Consider the following 18,719-nt stretch of genomic DNA (forward strand, 5'->3'; position numbering starts at 1 on the left):
GCTGCGACGGTGGAATTTTACATGCGTACCATCGTGTCCACGATTCAGGTACGACTGTCATGTCTTCTGAATGCGCGATGGTTCGCATCTTAAGAGTCACCTCGGAGACCAGTGATATTAGTAGTCGACCTCTGAAAGGCATTTTTTCTCATTTTAAATCTGCCATTCAGAAAAATGAAACCTCTTTTGTTCGCTACTATAATTTTTCACCTCAAAAGCTGAACCACCGCGCCCTATTCAAATTTCCCGCGCTCAACAGGTGGCGGTACCGCCGACCAATGAGACACCATCACCCGGGCGAACTTCACTATTGTTTATCCCCGGGTTTGTTTATCATTTTTGTTATTCCCGTGGTTTGACCGAATTTTTTGTCAAAAGAGAAATAATTACGGTCGTTTGGGGTTTTTAAGCGGAAAACTGTCGGTTGACGTTTGTCTGGGAATTTAACATGTTTATTTGTTAATAATCATTTGTCGGATATTATACGGTGCTACTGAAATCAATTTGGGTGCGAGAAAAAAAAAGAGATCACGATTTCGCGAGTCTCATTCGAGTGAAAGTCGTTTACTCGCTCGGTCATCTGGTTTGTATTCTTATTTTTTTGTTTCATTTCTTTCCGCCGACTCTCCCGGGACTTCTGATGAGATCTCTTCGGCAATTCGGTGACTGCGAAAGATATTCTCCAAAGAGAATAATCCAGCCAATTCAAACCAGAAGAATATCCGTGTATTTTTTTAAAATGACAGTTACGTCAAATTTCAAACACTTCGTGCAGATACTTTTAACACTCGGTGTGGATTTTTCTGTCCCAGCCGGTTCATCGCCTACTCGTCATTATCTTTGCAGCTTTCACTTTACGTTCCTTTCCCTTTTTCATTTCTCCTCATGTACCCATGCGCAAAGTTGATTAATCTTTCAGTATATTTTTTGGGTGATCGTTACAATTGATACGTTATTATTGTAATTATTCATCGGAGAGATCGAAGCGATCGTCGCTCAATCGAAAACAACAATTCAATAATAATATTAACAAATATAAACGAAAATGAAAAATGGGATTGAACCCGCAACCCGTAGATTACCAATTAGAATTTTTTTAATTACTCGATAAGTAATTAAATATCATAAATTTTTGAGAAAAAATCGGTTATGGTGGTAACAACCTGTCGCATGGAGGCAACGAAGTGTGATAAATGATAAATATTTTAAAGGTTGAATGAAATGAATGAGAAGTGCGGGATGATGAGGAAGATGAGTAGCTTGGGCGCGTGCTCAAGGTTCAGCCCGGGAGGCGTTGAGGTTCGTGGTCAGGGCCTCAACCGATTCCTCGGTTAAATCGTGAATCCCCGGACACTGTGGGGTGGGGAAGGGGTGATACCAGAACCAGAGGAGAAGAGAATCCATCGGGGAATGAGGTTCGCGACGTAACGGTACTTTTCCAAGGAAAGCGCCGCTCCAGCAGCCCGACACTGGCCTCCACCCATAACTAAAATCCATTGAATCGTTAACGCATTTGCAATAAACAATACTGAAAATAACCGCTAAATTCCCAGATCATTTTGTCATTCACACTTCCAAAGCTGAAATCGTCATTCTATTTTTCATTCCGTTTGAAGTGTCGGATCCACTCATGATTAGGATAATTAATTAGGTTTTATTATTTATCCAGAAAATTATATATTTATATATTAAAAGTATGGAAAATTGATGGAGAACAGTTAGAATTGAGAAATCTCTCGTGTATTTTTTAACCGATTTTCTCTGTAATTAATCAGTCAATTAAACTCTGACTTATGAACATTCCTGGGACAGCAAGTTATAATTATACGAAACCAATTAGTTTGGCACTCGCCCTGTGTGTTTCATCTTAATAATGATGAACCTGTGTTTAACCATTCGCGGGTTATATATTAATTAAGCGATATGCAGTGCAGAAAAAAGTTGTTGTGGAGAATGAGAAAAAAAATGAGAAGAGAAGTGGAGGATAAAAATGAGGATAAGATTAATGGGATTCCAGCTTCTCACTTGGAGTTCATTAAGCCTGAGCTGGAGAATCATGTATGATTGACGGTGCGTGAGGTACCGGTCAATGATACACCGGCACGTTTTGTCATAACACGATCACGTACCGGTGTCAGACGTTTGTCCTCCTTTGCCGTTCCTTAGATTCGTTTTTATCGATAAAAAAAATGGTCGACTCATTTGTTATTTGTTTGTGGAAATTTCCCTACAATTCCCTCAATCAATCAAAGGATCAAAGGATCAATTCGTTCGATTTTTCGTTTTCGATCGATTTGTAACAGGATCACAGGAAATCCGAGGAGTTATCCCATCTATCCGCCATTTTGTGGGTCAACTTTTTGAGAATTAAAATGGCGGAAGACTTCAAGGATATCATGATTGATTTTCACGATTAGATAAAGTGAAGTTTCATTTCAGCTCTCGGCGACGGAAAAAATTCGCAAAAAATCCAAAAATTGCGTTAAAAAAATACTGAAGACGCCTTTCCACCATTTGTGGGGCAAGAATGCAAAGGCGGGTATGTAGCAGGATTTAAAAAATGAAACTCCTGGAATTTCAGGTCCACCAATTTTTTCTGGAGTTCCATTTCCCCTCGGGACTGCGGAACTCCCGTGATTTCACCTCACGGTGACGGAAAAAATTCGTTAAAAATCCAAAAATTGCGTTGAAAAGTACTGAAGACGCCTTTCCACCATTTGTTGCGCAAGGATGCAAAGGCGGATATAGGTCAAGAAACAAGATTGGTATCTTTCGCTGGCGCGCGTCGTGCAGCCCCGCAAGGCTCGCTCTCGAGTGAGACAACCACCAGCAATAAGGGAGACCACAAACTCGGATATTTAACTGTGTATGTATCTAACATTAACCAGTACGTATTATAGACGTATAAGAGAGAGGGAAAAGTTCACTGTGTTTGTCTTCTCACTGGAGCAAATGGAAGTTGGCTACACGTACTCAGACCATGTGATCCTGAAGCTGACTTTCTAACGTGACTGAGCGCATTCGTTACTTATGGAACAAAGAAGCTCGCCATGGAAAAATCATAACACTTTTTGGAACAGCTCCACCCTCTCCCAATTATTCCATAATTTTCCATCATTTCCCATAATTTTCCATAATTTTCCGTCAATTTTCATTCAGAAAAAATCGCCAACCGTCCAATTAATCAGAATTACAATAAAAAAAAATTATCAAAATTGTAAAAACACTTGGAAAACACTTATTTCACTTGTCTTCAAGTGAAGGAATAAAAATTCATAATTGGGGATAAATAAACAAGAACTTTGAGGTGGAATTTTTAAGGATTTAGGTACCAATTGAGATTTGTATTCCACGAATTTTTGAATGTTGGAAACTTTAAATTTTCAATGCGAAATTATTGTTATATTCTTTTGTCTATTTATTTCAGTTATATTATAAACGCTGGAATTCGCGTGACCTATGCGATTCCCATGGAAATATCTCGCGGTTAGATGGTTCTCTTGTGAAATCCATTTCTTCGGGGTTCATGTTAGAGATACAAATAAAGTGTAGAGACTTGTTAATCCACGGGGAATATTTATGTTTTTGCGAGGCTGAGTGTCGACAGGGAGACGGAAAAATTTCTCGGCTCTCGATGAAAGAAATTTATTTACTCGGGGTGAGGGTGAGGGGTTAATTATATATATATTGTTCGTCGATTCCCATTTATCATTATTTTTATTAACAATTATGGGATTCGAGGGGATTTTGTGGATTTCTGTGAAATTGCGATTAAAAGAAAAACGCGAATTTTTGGGAGAAAAAATCGCGAAAGTCTTGCGCTACCGCATATTTTTCGTTATTCAAATGTGAGAACATGCACCTGAAACTCAAACACTCGTGAACTCAGTATTTACTCACTGAATGTCTTCCTAGAATTTTTCCCCTCATCTCACGGAATTCGCTATTTATTCGATAAGAAAGCAGAGAAATTTTCGCAGCAACACTTGACCCGAAATTCCACCAGGATTTTTCACAATGCCCGATGGAATGAGAGAATCATAAATCAATGACTGATTTTCCAATAATTATTTCCCCCTCGATTGAGTTTTAACAAAATATCTATTACCCCATATCCCGGATGTACGACCACCATTTAACATAGAGAAATAAACCGCATGTACTCACAAAAAGACGTAAGAAATTATTAGCAGTACTCAATGTCACATTGAGATTAGAATGTTTATCATTCGTGAGACTTCGTCATTCATGCCGGGGTTTAAGTTTATTTTTTTTTCGTATGTTTACTGAGATTACCTATCCATAAGTTCCGTTTCTCTTATCATCCACGAAACTCTCGACAGAGCCGTGAACGATCGATAAAAAATGAAAATTCAAATGAAAATTATAAAAAATTACGACTGGTGGACATCCAAAGGGAAAAAAGAGAGGATTTTCTAGAGAAGAATCGCCGATGATTAAAAAAATAAAACATCCATTGAAATGGCAAGGAGTTACGACTCAGCTGATTGAAAATTGATACGCGTTATTCATTGGAAACGGGACACAAACTAATTGCAGCAGCTGGTTGTCTCTCATTCCATACAAACTATTAACTAGCAATAATTCACTCCTCACTTTTATTACCCTGCCCGAGAAAACTGTATTGAATTATTAATGATGTATCTCGGTGGACAATGGAATGATTAAAACTGCAATGTTATTATTTCATGGTTTTTGTTGTCACTCGGTTATTCGTTTCCTTCGATTTTTCCTCAGGCATTTTACCTTTTTGCCCGTGGCCTTGTCAAGCCGGGTGAAACTTTCATTCTTTTTGTTATTATACCCAAGAAAAACACGCGTGAAGTGACGACATGTAATGGAGATAAGAACAATTCAATGGAGTGGAAGAAAAAAAAAAATCGTTGAAAATGGGAGAAATATTCAAATAAAAATGATGAAATAATGAAATAATAGAAATAATAGAAATAATTTGCCGCTTTAAAAAAGGGTATTGTCAATAGTAATTATCGGTGAAGTCAAATGTTCCAAATATTGTAATTAATTAATTTATCTCAGATCGAAATGTCGTAGATCTAATTGACCTGAACTTTACTGAGTGCAGAATTACCCAACGTTAATTGTGAAAGACTTACAGCGAACAACCCCTATTTTAGATGAAGAAATCGATTGAAATTTCTCGTGATATCAGATCATAAGGCTGAATTAAATACTGGATCGTACGATGAGTTGAGATGAATTTTGAATACAATCGATTGGGATTTTATAAGTCAAGTGATGCATTCAGTGGTCTCGGTGCAATGAACATTGATGGAGAGGGGGGTAAATGTAAATCGATTGGAATCCCGTGCAAGGACGGTATTATATCCACGATATACCAATCTTCAGGGCTCACCGCATTTATTTCAATTCCCCTATACGTTTCATTATCCTTCGGTAAATAACGTGTTTATGTTAACACGTAATCTTCATGGGAATTGATTGAGATACTGAACGAGAGGTCTGATGAAAGATACCATATTAATGAGTAATTAGAGAATTCTCGGAATAAATTTTTGTGGTTTTATCGGAATGAGCGGTTGACAGAAACAGAACACGCTGAATTATCCCACATATTATTCACACTATTATTTTTTTCTCTCTCACCAATACATAATTAATCCATTATAAAATTGTGATTGGCGGTGATTGGATTAAATTTTTGGCGATGAAAAGTGTTGGGAATTTGAGAAAATTCATCGCGCGTCCTTCAATCGAGATATTTTAATGAACTAAAGCTCCCAGATGCTTCCAATTAATTTTAATTTCCCTTGTTTACCATGAATCACATGAGATAATAAAAAATAACTGACTGAACTTGATAATCCCGTCTCCATGCAATTTGAATTGAAAGAGATCTGGTTATGTGCGCAAGGTGAACCTCCCACGCCTTCGAGACGACAGACGCGTGTGTCCGCCCGTGAATACACGCTAAAGTTTTTCCATTCGCCATTTACTGGACACGTGTGTTATAGATGCATATTCCGACTGGCCATTAAAAAAAAAGAGAATATATAGAGAGAGAAGAATATGTTAATGAATAATAAATTGCGTAAGTGCATTTACATGCGCCGGTTACTATTCATCTTGTCCTTGTCGTGTGAACAAAGTGGATGAAACATTTTCTCATGTGAGTTAATGACAAATTAGATGGGAAATGATGTAGATCCGCTTTCGATATTTGAAATTAATATTTAAGTCGTTGTGTTGATTTAACGCTGGATTTATGGTCGAATTTATGGCGGAGTCGGAAGAACGCAGGATTAGTACACGGGGAGTTCCAGGTTCGATTCCCGTGAAAAATTACGTTTTTTTTCGGAGAATTCCTGTGGAACCCGTGCCTGAGTTCCTGTTATGAATTCAGGGAATTCAGGGAATTCAGGGAAAATGGTGGTGCCTTCAATCAGGCGCGGTTCAGGTCCTGAAATTCTAGGGAATTTATATAACGATGAATTGGGAGAGAGTTCCACGTTCGTGATTCTGAACAAGAAACTCCGGTGAATTTTCCAGTATTCACCGATAAGAGTTGATCGATCAATACAAAAATCATCACGAAATATGTGATATAATAGAAAAATGTAAAATTGTAGGATTTTTTAACGAGAGCTCACGTACAGGAACGAGAAAAAAGGAATTCCCGCCCGGGATCACTGGGACGTTATAATCCACACATGTACATAAACCGAGCAAGTAAAAGCCCCATGGATGAAGGTGGTTTATAATGGATAAACGAGAGGTGTATTACTATTTCACTCGTAACAACGTGTTACACGAGTAGCAGTGTCTCACTTTATTTCAGTTAACTTCTCTCGAGTTTAATACAGGCGCGCGTGTATATATGCCGCGAGTTCTCTCTCCTGGGTACAACTTTTCCAGCTACAAGGCGTAGAGGTGAGCCAGTGGCTCTAGATGAGAGGTACCTCAACAACCCGGTGATTCTAAAGTGGGGGAACAGAATGCGGAATAGCCTAGAATGTGATGTGAGCGTTCTACGTTAGGACTCTTGCCACTTTATTCCTGGGTGTGCGATTCTCCGTGTCCCTTTTTCACACTCAACCCGCACATTTGTTATTGTTAACCCCAAAATCTTTAAATTTATTGATAATCCCCTCGCTGTCAGGCGAATTTTCCATTAATCTTACCTACAATTATTTATAACTGAATTTCTGATAGAGATCATCAGGATGAATAATCTATCCTATTCAAAAAAATTACGACATAAATGAAGTTCGTTAGAATCGAAATATCTCGAAAGTGCGCGCAGCGCCAGATGTCCACTCGCGGCGGGAAATTTGAAAACTGCGCGCGTTAAAAAAAATTAAAGATAGCTACATTAAAATTGGAAAATGAGGTCTTCTCACTTGCGGATTATTCATCGCGTATGAGACGTCTGTGAATATATAAAAAAGGGGAGATAAAAAATGTATCTGTCGCTTATCATAGGTGTTTTGAAAACGAAAAAGTTGAGGCCAATAATCCACCGATGGATCAACGGAAATTCCCGTTATGCGGATTCCAATGGTCCGGTCAAGCTACTCCCACGCAACTCCCCGTGTGTGCCTTTGGTAATCATACAGAAATAAAAGAGGGAGGGAAAGAGGTTTCAGACGTGTGCATACGCATCAGAGGGATTAACACACACCTTTTGACTCCTCCGGATGTATGGACGAGTGAGTATGCCCCGAGCACTCGAGGAATCGTCTCGATTCAATGAGCATTACCCCCCACTCCAATCATTTTCATTCTAAATCGTTACAGTGATTTAAAAAAAATGCGTTTACAGTGATTTCCGGCCGGATATGTTTTTGAGGGTATCGGTGTTAATGAGCCGTCAATTGTTGGCTAAATTCCCACTGCCATTATTTTCATTATTTTATTTATAACATTTATTCTCCGAGCGAAATGTAAATCTCTAGATCCACGCATTTTACGGGGAAAATTGTTTATTGTTTTCTGTTTTAATTGGAAAATTATTATTTTCATATACAAGTCATTTTAATTGCTTTTGTTTTTTTATTTTTTTTATCAATGTTTTTATTGGGCGGGTAACCTCATTTACAAGACTTATCGAATGAAACCGTTATGGACATCTATGATGTAGAATGGTGTGAGAGAATATATAGAGAATATATTTCTCTTTAAAACGCAATACATAAGCCATTTGTGCCCGTCCTCTCGTCGTATATCAGTTCTCAAATTCATTCTCCACTTTTTAGCGAATTTTCTAGTGCTCACGAGAAACTGTCGGTCTCTCTAAATAATGAGCATTAATTTATTATTTATAATTTATACATTTACGCCATTTTTACCAGTAATTTTTCGGTTATGAAAGAAAATTGGATATTTTCTTGGAAGTGTGAAGATTGAAATTTGAATAATGACGGGGCATTTGTCAGGCTCCAGAATTCTTTTCTTTTCCCTTTGGGAATAAACACTGCCACCAGCGGTGATTTTTACCTAGTTTTCAATGACTGACTAGTCACCTGAGCCGACCCTGGGACTTGATTTTCCAACACCACAGGAGATTTTGCGTTTCTATTGATCCCTCAAATCGATTTGAAAAACTCCGAAATGACTCTCAAAAAAATTCTATTTTCACAAAATTCTAATCTAAATCTCAAAAAATTCGGACATCAATTTCTCTATCACGACAAATAATCCATCATAAAACCCAATAGTTTAATGCACCACCGGTGATTTTTATCTCGGGAATAGCCTATCCATTTCCTTTTTCCATCTAAATCGCATGATCCCCTGAAATCAAGATGATTTCGTTCTTTCTGGACGATTAGGATCCAACTGTGCGCTGAAGAAAACAATTTTGTCATAAAAATCATATCCGGTAATCTTTCTTCACCGGTGAATAACCGAAATGATGAGTTTGACACGAGCAATAATAGGGAAGAGTCGAGAAGAAGTGAGAGATTGTGTGTTTTGATCTGGACAAAGTGACTCGTGACAAATGCGGTGGTCAGGTTGAACAGGAACATTTGATTGAACCTCCAGCTGTATAAAGATTATCCCCAGATGAAAAGAAAAAAAAAATGATGAAGGTAAAATAACCGAGGGACTAGCTACCGGACTAATCCGTTCGGTATCTACATGTCCATCCATTCCCATAATTGCTTTATTGTGTCTGTCGTTTCGAGATCAACCAATCGCGGATCTCCAATCACTTCAGGAAACTAGTATCGATTCTTGGACATCTCCCAATGGCCCCCTGGGGTGAGCCATTTTTTTTTACCAATCTCTTATGAATTCATTTAATCATTTAAAAATTCGGTATTCCAGTTCAACACTTGTCCTTCCATTATTCATTCACTTTCGTAATGAATATTCAATAAAACAAATTCTATTCTCAAAAATACTTAGAACATTACAATAACATTCTTAATTAATTAAATTAATCAAATTCATTCATAATTGAGAAAGGAAAAAAATAGTGATTACATAAAATAAAGACTATTTTATTGATTCGCGTTTCGATGTACCGAATACCCAGATATTTTTTTTGTTGGCTCACGGTGTGAATAATGAAGAGTAGATTATTTTCGTGGATTTTTAGCTTAATGCACGCTAAGTCCAGTATGTTAATTCGCACTGATGACCCCATCAGGAAACACGCTCTGTCCCCAAGCTCAATGGAGAAGAGGTGGAGGAGATTCTAGTTTTCGTTGTATCCCAGTGAACACGAGCTATACACGTACCTGATGGCATTCTCACACGCGTCCTGGCATCTACACAGATAAAAATCCACCGTCCTTCCAACTCTCGTCTCTCAAACTCCTACGCGGTCTTATCTACCTCCTCTTCATTCCCTCTTCAAAGTACACCAGACATTCCAACCAGTCAATTGACTCCAAACTTCCACTAGTCTTCATTTAAACGGATATAATCCACTCATCAACAATTGCACCTTCAATTATTTATTATTATGCTCTAGTGGAATGAGATTTTTTTTTTTTTTGATCCATTGGGTTTTATTATTTTATGGATGAGGCACGTTTTCAAGTTAGAGTCGAGGTCGAGGTACGGGTTATCAATTCTGATCGGATCTCGTTAATGAAGACGAGAGTATAATCCTATTTCGACGTCGATCATGAAGATAATATGCATTTCGTGACACGCATATCTTGGAATATATAACGAACTCGATTTTTGAGGAGTGAGACGGGGATTTGTCGATTCATTCATGCGACTCCGGAGAGATTTTGGAATAATCTTTCAATTATAGTTTATAATTTTTCCATTACAATAATAATTTGCAATTATTCGGGATCAATTACGATTTAATAATTGCAAAATACTCGCAAATTGATAGAAAATTTAATTTATTTATTTTAATGATTTGATGTGATTAGTCTTTCCGATGGCAATAAGAATTTCCCAAAGTCCGAGAGATGGAAAAAATCGAATGGACTGGTATTCGAGGACTTAAACATCGCGTAAAGTTCACGGATTAAGAAATAGTCCCGATAAATTCAAAAGGTCGGATGTTGTTACATTAAACGAGCGAGTGAAAATGTACAACAGCCGGTAGATCAAGATTTGGACAGTGGGTAAAAGAGGTACATTAGGCAAAACGAATGGCAAATAAAAAAAAAGGGACAGGTTACGAAATCAAGGGACAAAACTCTCTCTAAAATCCAAAAAGAGGGCTAGCATTTCCCACCCCTGCTAATATTTTTTTTAAATTTTTTCTTGGAGCCACACGTGAAGAGCACCAACGAGGGAACTGATTTATGGTGGCCATTCATTCTAATCGTCCTGGATCTTACATCCTCCTGTCTACCGTTGGGCCACTATACCACATCTTTGGAAGGATATTTTCAGTGCGAGAAGGAACCGTGGCTAATTGACTATAAAAACTCGAATATTTGGTCGCACCCATAAACCATTTAATTAACAAGTTCTCGTTGAATAAAAAAATACAACCCCCATCCCTTTTCTCTCTACCCCTCCTCCCCCTTCTCCTCCGCCCCTTCTCCTCCTCCTCCTCTCCCTCCTCCCCCTCCCTCTCTTCCCTCGACCAACAGAATTTTAAAACGATAAATCATAACGACTCTCTCTCCATCTCTCAATTCCAGATTTTTATTTTCACTCTTGATTAGATTTTTCAGAATTATCAGCCTCTGGATAAAAATTCACCTTTTCAGGTCTTCAGATCTGAGTAATAATGTTTATAAATATGGAAAGAGACTGGCCATTAATTATAAATGATTGAGAGTTGCTGTAATGAATTGTCAATGTCAAAATTGCTGGGTGATTCATGAAAAAGCCTTCGCATTGTCAGGGGATTTTACTCGACTGTCACATAAAAGTTGAAAGGGAAAAATAATAAAAATCAGAAGCATCTCTAGTACATTTATCCACCGAGTTACGGTGATTTCATAATATTATTTATGCTTCATGCCTTCACCGGGTCACGTTATGCTGGATTTTCCATTAACCACGATCAGGTGTCTAGGCGTTTGCTCTTAATTGTGAGATATTGAATGTCGTGTCTTCACGACATTTATTATTCCTGTCATATGCAATAGTCAGTGGGAAAAAGAAATTATATAAAGCCGAGAATATCGACGGGATTATTTACTCTGCAGATAAATTTTAGTGCACACCTGAATGAATTACTGAGAACCTATCACGTTTTATCTTCGTTTTAACCTTGCTCGGTGCTATTTGAATTATTCCCAACGAATTTCTACTTGGGAAATTATTATTGTTATCTCCGTTTTGCAATTGAGATAATAAACAGACAAGCCCAAATCTTCGCTATTATTCTGTATTCGTCAAAAGATCTTTTATCAGTTTTATCAGTTACATTCAAATTTTTCATTCTCACGCTATCTTTTGAAAAATTTAGGTTTTCGAATTATCCAATTTCACAAGACTATTTAGCAATAATAATTACTTGATATTTCGGGGATTTGCAGAAATCGCGTAAATCGCGGAATTCGCGGAATTCGCGGAAATCGCGGATAAAAAATTACGAAATAAATCGGAATTATGAATTTATCTGGAAATGTTTGGAGTTGTAAAAAAATTGTTACAGGCAGACAAAATTGGCACTGGGGATTATAATTTTTAAATTTCTCTCTGTATGAGAGATGAGGAAGCTGTAGAGTAACTAAATCAAATGTCATCGTCGAGTTTAATTATGAGAGCTCTCCTATGGTGATCCTGCTGAGCGTTCGGGTGGTCCCACCATGAACATCAAAGGCAAACTATGGCATTCGAATTAAGTAGCATTTATTTTTGACCCGACACTGAATTATAGAGTACGCAAGAATTACATGTGCCCTGAGAAATCCATTCATTAATTCATCACCGTTATTTTTCAAATTTTTTTGTTTCAAATTTTTCATCCTCTAATCCGCGATTCAGAAAATTATATTCAATTATTAAATCTCCATTTCCAAAATCAATCAAATAATCTGTATAAAATAATTCAAAATAATTAATACCTGAATTAATCGCAATATCAATTTTTCAGAGATTTTATTTTGCTCGCGTCTCTTTTATTTAAACCAAAATTGATTTATTGATTCGCAGGTCAGAATGGATTGACACGAATTCCGAGTCATAAATTCACGGATTGTATTAACATTTTGAAATGATTTTCACATACGTAAAAAGGCATTGGTTGGCATGAGCTAGCAAGGCCGGTGGACAAAGCGCACGCGATGTGGTGAGCAGAAAGTATATAGAAAGTATATATATACCGAGGAGGGTGAGGCCTCACCGTAACATCCATTTAATTAATTAAAAGTGCATTAGTGAGTCTCGTTGGGTCACGAGGGTTGACTCTCATGCGACTCCAACTGGGGTGATATTATAATATTAATTCCACAAATTTTCACCAAAAACCACCCCAAATAAAAAAAAATCCCCAACTGCACTTGCGCAAAGTGAATTTACAGATGCATTTATCCCATCGTCATGCGCTCAATGACTCCATTACTCTCAACTATTTTATCTTCATTTTCTGCGGTTGATATTTTTCTCAGTCTCAACCTTGATAGAAAAAAAAAAAATAACGATCAGTCTCATGTCATCGGTGTGATCACCGATGGAATCAGAACACCACCAGGTGCAAATTACATAGGGGGGAGGCTTTAAAACCATTCGATGTTAACGTCATGGTAAAGAGCAGCTGACTCTTCATAAGCCCATCATCAACAACAAAACTCATCGGCTTGGATATAACACTTGGTAATCACGTTAATGCATCCTTTTTATCTTCCACTCGTACGCTGCCTTTTCACAATGTTCCGATATACGACATCTTCCATCTTTTATTTTTCATTATTTTTTCAGTCTCAATGACTCACATTAAGGGAATTATTTGTGGCCTCATGGAGGCGCCAGGCTAAACGCTCAATCACCCATCGATAATATATCCCATCACTTCATTATATCAGCGCATCTGTTGAACCATTAAATGTATTTAACGCCGGTTTATTGACGAATCATTCGAGTCATTTTTCATCACCAAATCTCAGGGAGATCGATGGATTCCTGATTGGAAGGGTTTTAAGGTACCATGAGTCGATGGGCTTCTGATAAATTTACAATCATTCAACGAATTGTTGGAATTCCAGTAAAAAAATATTTTAAAAAATTACTTTAGGTAGATACTATTTAAAAATTTTTTGTCGATGGGTAAAATACAATTTATTGGGAATTAATGGTGAATATTCCCACGGAGGAACGATAAAATTCAATATTTTTACAACCGCAATTACCGGTACTCTATTTTATTTTCATGTTTTATTTGAAGGGTTAAATGGCCGTTGATGGGATAAAATGTCAATTTTGATTGTATTTAAAGTCAATACTTTCCCAAACGCATTAACATTTCACCCTGGATAGACACCCGGGTCAAATGAGTTAATGAAGACGAGCATGCGATGCATTACGATGTATTAAAAGAGGGAGAAAAATATGTGGGTAACAATGAAACCCCGAGTCCGCCATTGACACGTGTCAACGTTTACCCAATAACATGAGATATTAATAACAATATTCCCCTCCATATATTCCATTGGCTATAAATTAATTTTACTGATCAATTACCAATCGATTTCGTCTCATTGATCTAGAATTCGCGGGATTTCCGCGGATTTTATCATTAACGATTTGTTGTTGATTGTTATTAATAATGGATTGGAACTTGATAATTGAGATGAGGGGATCCTGATGAGGGGGTGGTGATGAGGGGGTGGTGATGAAAGGGTGGTTTTGGGAGAGTTAAAGCCGACGGATGCCAGGATCGCGTGAGGGGTACGAGGCAGGCGCACCGGGTGTTGGATCTCTCTCTTCTTTTTTTTTCATTTTTTATTGTTCCGGGTGTAGGATCGATGATGAAGCAGCAGGCGATGAGGTTAAACATGTACGGTGTGAGCCAACGGGGGAGAAGAGATGGCCCCAGACTGACCGCGGGTCACGCACGCGACTTTATCACGTCGTTACCTCTTCGGCTTCCCCTTTCATCCACCTTTCATCGCATTTATATTTTATCATTCACTCATTCAGGACGAGATTTCACTACTCAAGTATTTTTCACAGCTCTGCACCGATTTCCTAAAATTTCCAGCGATTTTCAAATATTTCCAGTGATTTTCTCAAATTTCCAGCATGTTTTCATATTTTCTTTTTTTTCTGGATATTTTTCTTCATGCAGTTTCTTTAAGACTTGTCTCTGAGAATTCCCTCAGCAATATGACGACTGGATTAAGGGAAAAATTTCCAGCGATTTCCACACATTTCCAGTGATTTTCAAAAATTTCCAGCGATTTCCAAACATTTCCAGTGATTTTCCAAAATTTCCAGCATTTCTCATATTTTCTTTTTTTTCTGGATATTTTTCTTCATTCAGTTTCTCTGAGACGTCTCTTTAAAAATTCCCTCAGCAATATGGCGACTAGATTAAGAGAAAAATTTCCAGCGATTTCCAAATATTCCCATTAATTTTCCAAAATTTCCAGCATTTTTCATGTTTTCGTTTTTTTTCCGTATATTTTTCTTCATGCAGTTCCTTCAAGACATGTCTTTTAGAATTACCTCAGCAATACGGCGACTAGATTAAGGGAAATATAGTGATAGAAAGTCAAAGGCCTATCTATTTGCCGATATTGTAACTCGATTGCTGGAGTACAGACTCTCAAAGAAAGTGCCTCACCAAAGGTCATATCCAACTCGACCGAGCAATACCAAATGCCAATCTACTTACGAAATACCGTATTGTAACAATGATACCCGTACGAGGGTCGTCTTGTGCCCCAATCAACATTCCCTCATACATTCTTACAACAATTTCAAACTGTGCCACTGGTTGTCATCACGTGTTAACCTGACATTTCGATATTTAATTCAGCATTTAAACGACGCAAATGTGGAATTGATATATCGAACAGTTTCACTCTCATTGAAACCCCTGTATCAATAACGTATCGATAATCATGAATTATTATTGTAATTATTATTGCCACCGAATTATTAATATTTTATTAATACAAGTAATTATTTACCATTTGTAAATCGTATTTGAGATGATTAGATGTGGTGATATTTTTTCATCGCGTAATTCTGTCGCTCGGCAAAAATGTCCGGCGCCAAGTTGAGTCGAAAAAGATTATCTCTCTATCACCCCCTGAAATCGGCGTTTTTCTCTAAAAAAAATTGCCGAAAAAAAACTTAATACAGAATAATTTAACCATAAATATGGAGGTTTTTGTGGGCGTAAAATAACGATAATGCAAGTAAAATAATGGACGGTATACAAGTTTTATTACCCCCGGGGCGAGTGAATGGTGGAGAGATAGAATCTTTTTCTTTTCTCTCTTGTTCGGTTTAGTATCCTTTGAGAGGAGTTTTGTAAGGAACTCGTGTTATCCATTGCCCCTTTGGTCTTTTAACTTCACGCATTGACTCCCGCAGGCGAAACAAGACCGGAAAGGGACTTCCTCAAATCTCCTCAAATCATTTATTTATTTCTGCAAAAATTCTCATTTCTCTCGAATAATAAAAAAATAAATAAATGGGGAGTGATCCCGCGAAATCGCGAGGCGTCCGCCATTTTTATACGCAATGTCAATTTTATTTCAATCATTCCCCGGATACTTCTCGTGCCATTTTGACGTACTCTCTTTAACTTTAGGACATTGGATCTAAAAAGGGAGTGGCCAGCCCCAGAAATTGATTCGATCCGGTTGCTTCTGCGCTCTTCTCAATATCAATCTCATCATCACCGCGCGTGCGCTTCCACCAATCCGGCAGCCATTCTCATAATTATCTCCACCGCGAAATATTCCGCGATTTACCCCACCCCAAAAAAATAAAACTCCTCACAATTTCACATCCAATATTCAATAATTCCCATTCAAATAAATAAAATAAATTAATAATTATCTTCACGAGATATTACCGCACTTAAAAAAATAATTACCAAAAATTTACCGTTTGATTTAAAAAATGGCGCGTTAATTCAATTAAATTAAATAATCAACATCAACATGAACTTATGCACCATCAGAATGCTAAACCCATTACCCGAAGAAGAATGACTTATGCTTTTGTTTGTTATGTATGAATCCACCTCTCGGTGTTGCAGAAAGGATTCTCCTTTTGTCTCTGACTTTTATCTCCATTCTCATTTTTCTCATTCTCTTTTATTTTCATTTTGTCTCACACCCGCCGCGAGACTTCGGAAACGCGTTATTAACATCAGTGACCTCTTCTCCATTCCATATCTCTATTCGTCTATGATTATCCTACATTAATAGCCGGACAGACTCGAACTTTGCTCCAGCGAATATATTTTTTTTTTGCCAATTTTTTCTTCACCACTCACTATGCTATTACCGCACCGACAAAATCATATGCTTTCCGAAAATCATGTGACTCGTCCTAATCGCTTTATTCAATCCCAAAAAATCATTGCGTGTTATTATTTCTGTGGCATTCATTTCACGTTTCGTTCATTCGTTTCGCTCGACATCAATAAATAATTATGCTAAATCAATTATTCATTGGGGCATCCACGAACCCGAAGGAACAGTTAGATTACTCTTTCCTTTCGTCTTCATCTACATCTGAAAAAGCGTTGAGTCATCCACAAGAAGAACAAGAATTAACATTCAAATCACTGGATCAATCATTCAATCTCGAGTTGGGATTAATGAATATTTCGGGTGGACTACAATTGTGGAAAAACAAATGATTTAATAAAACCCCCGCAGAATTGTTTGGTGTTGGTGAACAAGATTTAGCGTGTGCTCAGAGAATCCCGAGAGAACCCCACCGTTACATATCATTCATCAATAAGTCATCCCGGTGATGAAAAATCCATCGAAAATGTTCTCGGTTCTGTTCTGGTTGTACCACCTTGTTTGTTAACCATTATAAAATATTCATAAAAAAAAGAATCATTGTACAAAAGTGGATGGAGGGAGGAGTCAGAAGTGCGTGTACAAATCATAAATACGAAAGGGAGAATGACGGGGCAACGAGCGGTTCCAACCTACGACAGAACCCATACCAGCATGCATTTTCTGCTTTTGAAAAACGAATGATAAAACGAAACGAAAGTGAAATAATGGATTGTAAAAAAAGGTACCATAACTCGAGCGAATCCACGCGTCACCACCTAAATAATCGAAGATTTATGAGTCAATCATCAGTGAATCGATATATTTAATCAGCTGTTGAGTATGAAAATAAATTAATCCCCAGTATTTGTTGATATTCCAGCAGACATCAGACCTGGATACTCTGCTGTGTCGCCAGGACCTGGAGCAGCTCCAGAAGCTCGACGACGATGATCCCGATAAATCACGCGAGCCGTTACCAATGGATGATTTTTTCGAGACAAGTGGACCAAATCCATGCCGACCTCAGGCCAGTTTCGTATCAACGAGGAGTCAACCAGCTGGTAATGATGATGACGTATTCCTCAGGCCACCACTGTGGGAGGACATCACATCGAGCATTCAAAAGCTCGATCCAGAGAATGCCGACATGCTGGGTTCACAGACTAATCAGAATATATCGCACGTTAAAATGGAGACAGACGATATAACATCACCTGTTCTATCACCAGTTGAGATAAAGAGTGAACCTATGCAGCAGCAACCGACACTTCATCTACTCGAAGGACGACAGAGCAATATCAATTACTCAAGAACGAGTAACGATCATCGAACGGGTCTCAAGACATTTAATAACAATAATAATAATAATACAAATAATAATAATAATAGCAGTAGTAATAATAATAATGAGGGGAATCATCATGGTCACCAGAGTGGTAGTGCAACCTCGCCCCTCTATGGATCAATGACGAGGCTCATGTATGTTTCACCTTTAACGCCCCCAATATCCGATCCAGGATCACCACTTGGTGGACCACCCAGACGAACACCACCACCTCCTTATCCCCAGCCATCCATGATCAATCAGAACCACAGGATTCAGACGGCTTCAATTACCAAATTTAATCGTAGGAATAATCCGGAGTTGGAGAAGCGGAGAGTACATCACTGTGACTTTATTGGTAATGATTATTTTTCTATTTCTTATATTCTTATTTCCAAACAACTGGTAATATCTATGGAACTAGGGGAGATGGCGAAATTATCGATTGAACCATTTTTGTAGAGTTAATCGAGCTCTGCAGAAAA

At 37.8% G+C, this 18,719-nt stretch overlaps 1 protein-coding gene across 2 annotated transcripts in view; it reads left to right on the forward strand.

Annotated features, from left to right (window-relative positions):
• LOC105274098 (dendritic arbor reduction 1) overlaps window positions 1-18,719 on the forward strand; it is a 29,161-nt gene that overhangs the window by 7,191 nt on the left and 3,251 nt on the right. Inside the window, exon 2 of one of the 2 annotated variants that reach the window (XM_011316951.1) lies at window positions 17,791-18,592. In XM_011316951.1, the coding sequence (XP_011315253.1) occupies window positions 17,791-18,592 (802 nt within the window). The remainder of the gene's footprint in view (window positions 1-17,790; window positions 18,593-18,719) is intronic. The other variant, XM_011316952.1, reaches the window with a different exon arrangement.

Source organism: Fopius arisanus, unplaced genomic scaffold (genome assembly GCF_000806365.1).
Source record: "Fopius arisanus strain USDA-PBARC FA_bdor unplaced genomic scaffold, ASM80636v1 scaffold00009, whole genome shotgun sequence".
NCBI classification, from domain to species: domain Eukaryota; kingdom Metazoa; phylum Arthropoda; class Insecta; order Hymenoptera; family Braconidae; genus Fopius; species Fopius arisanus.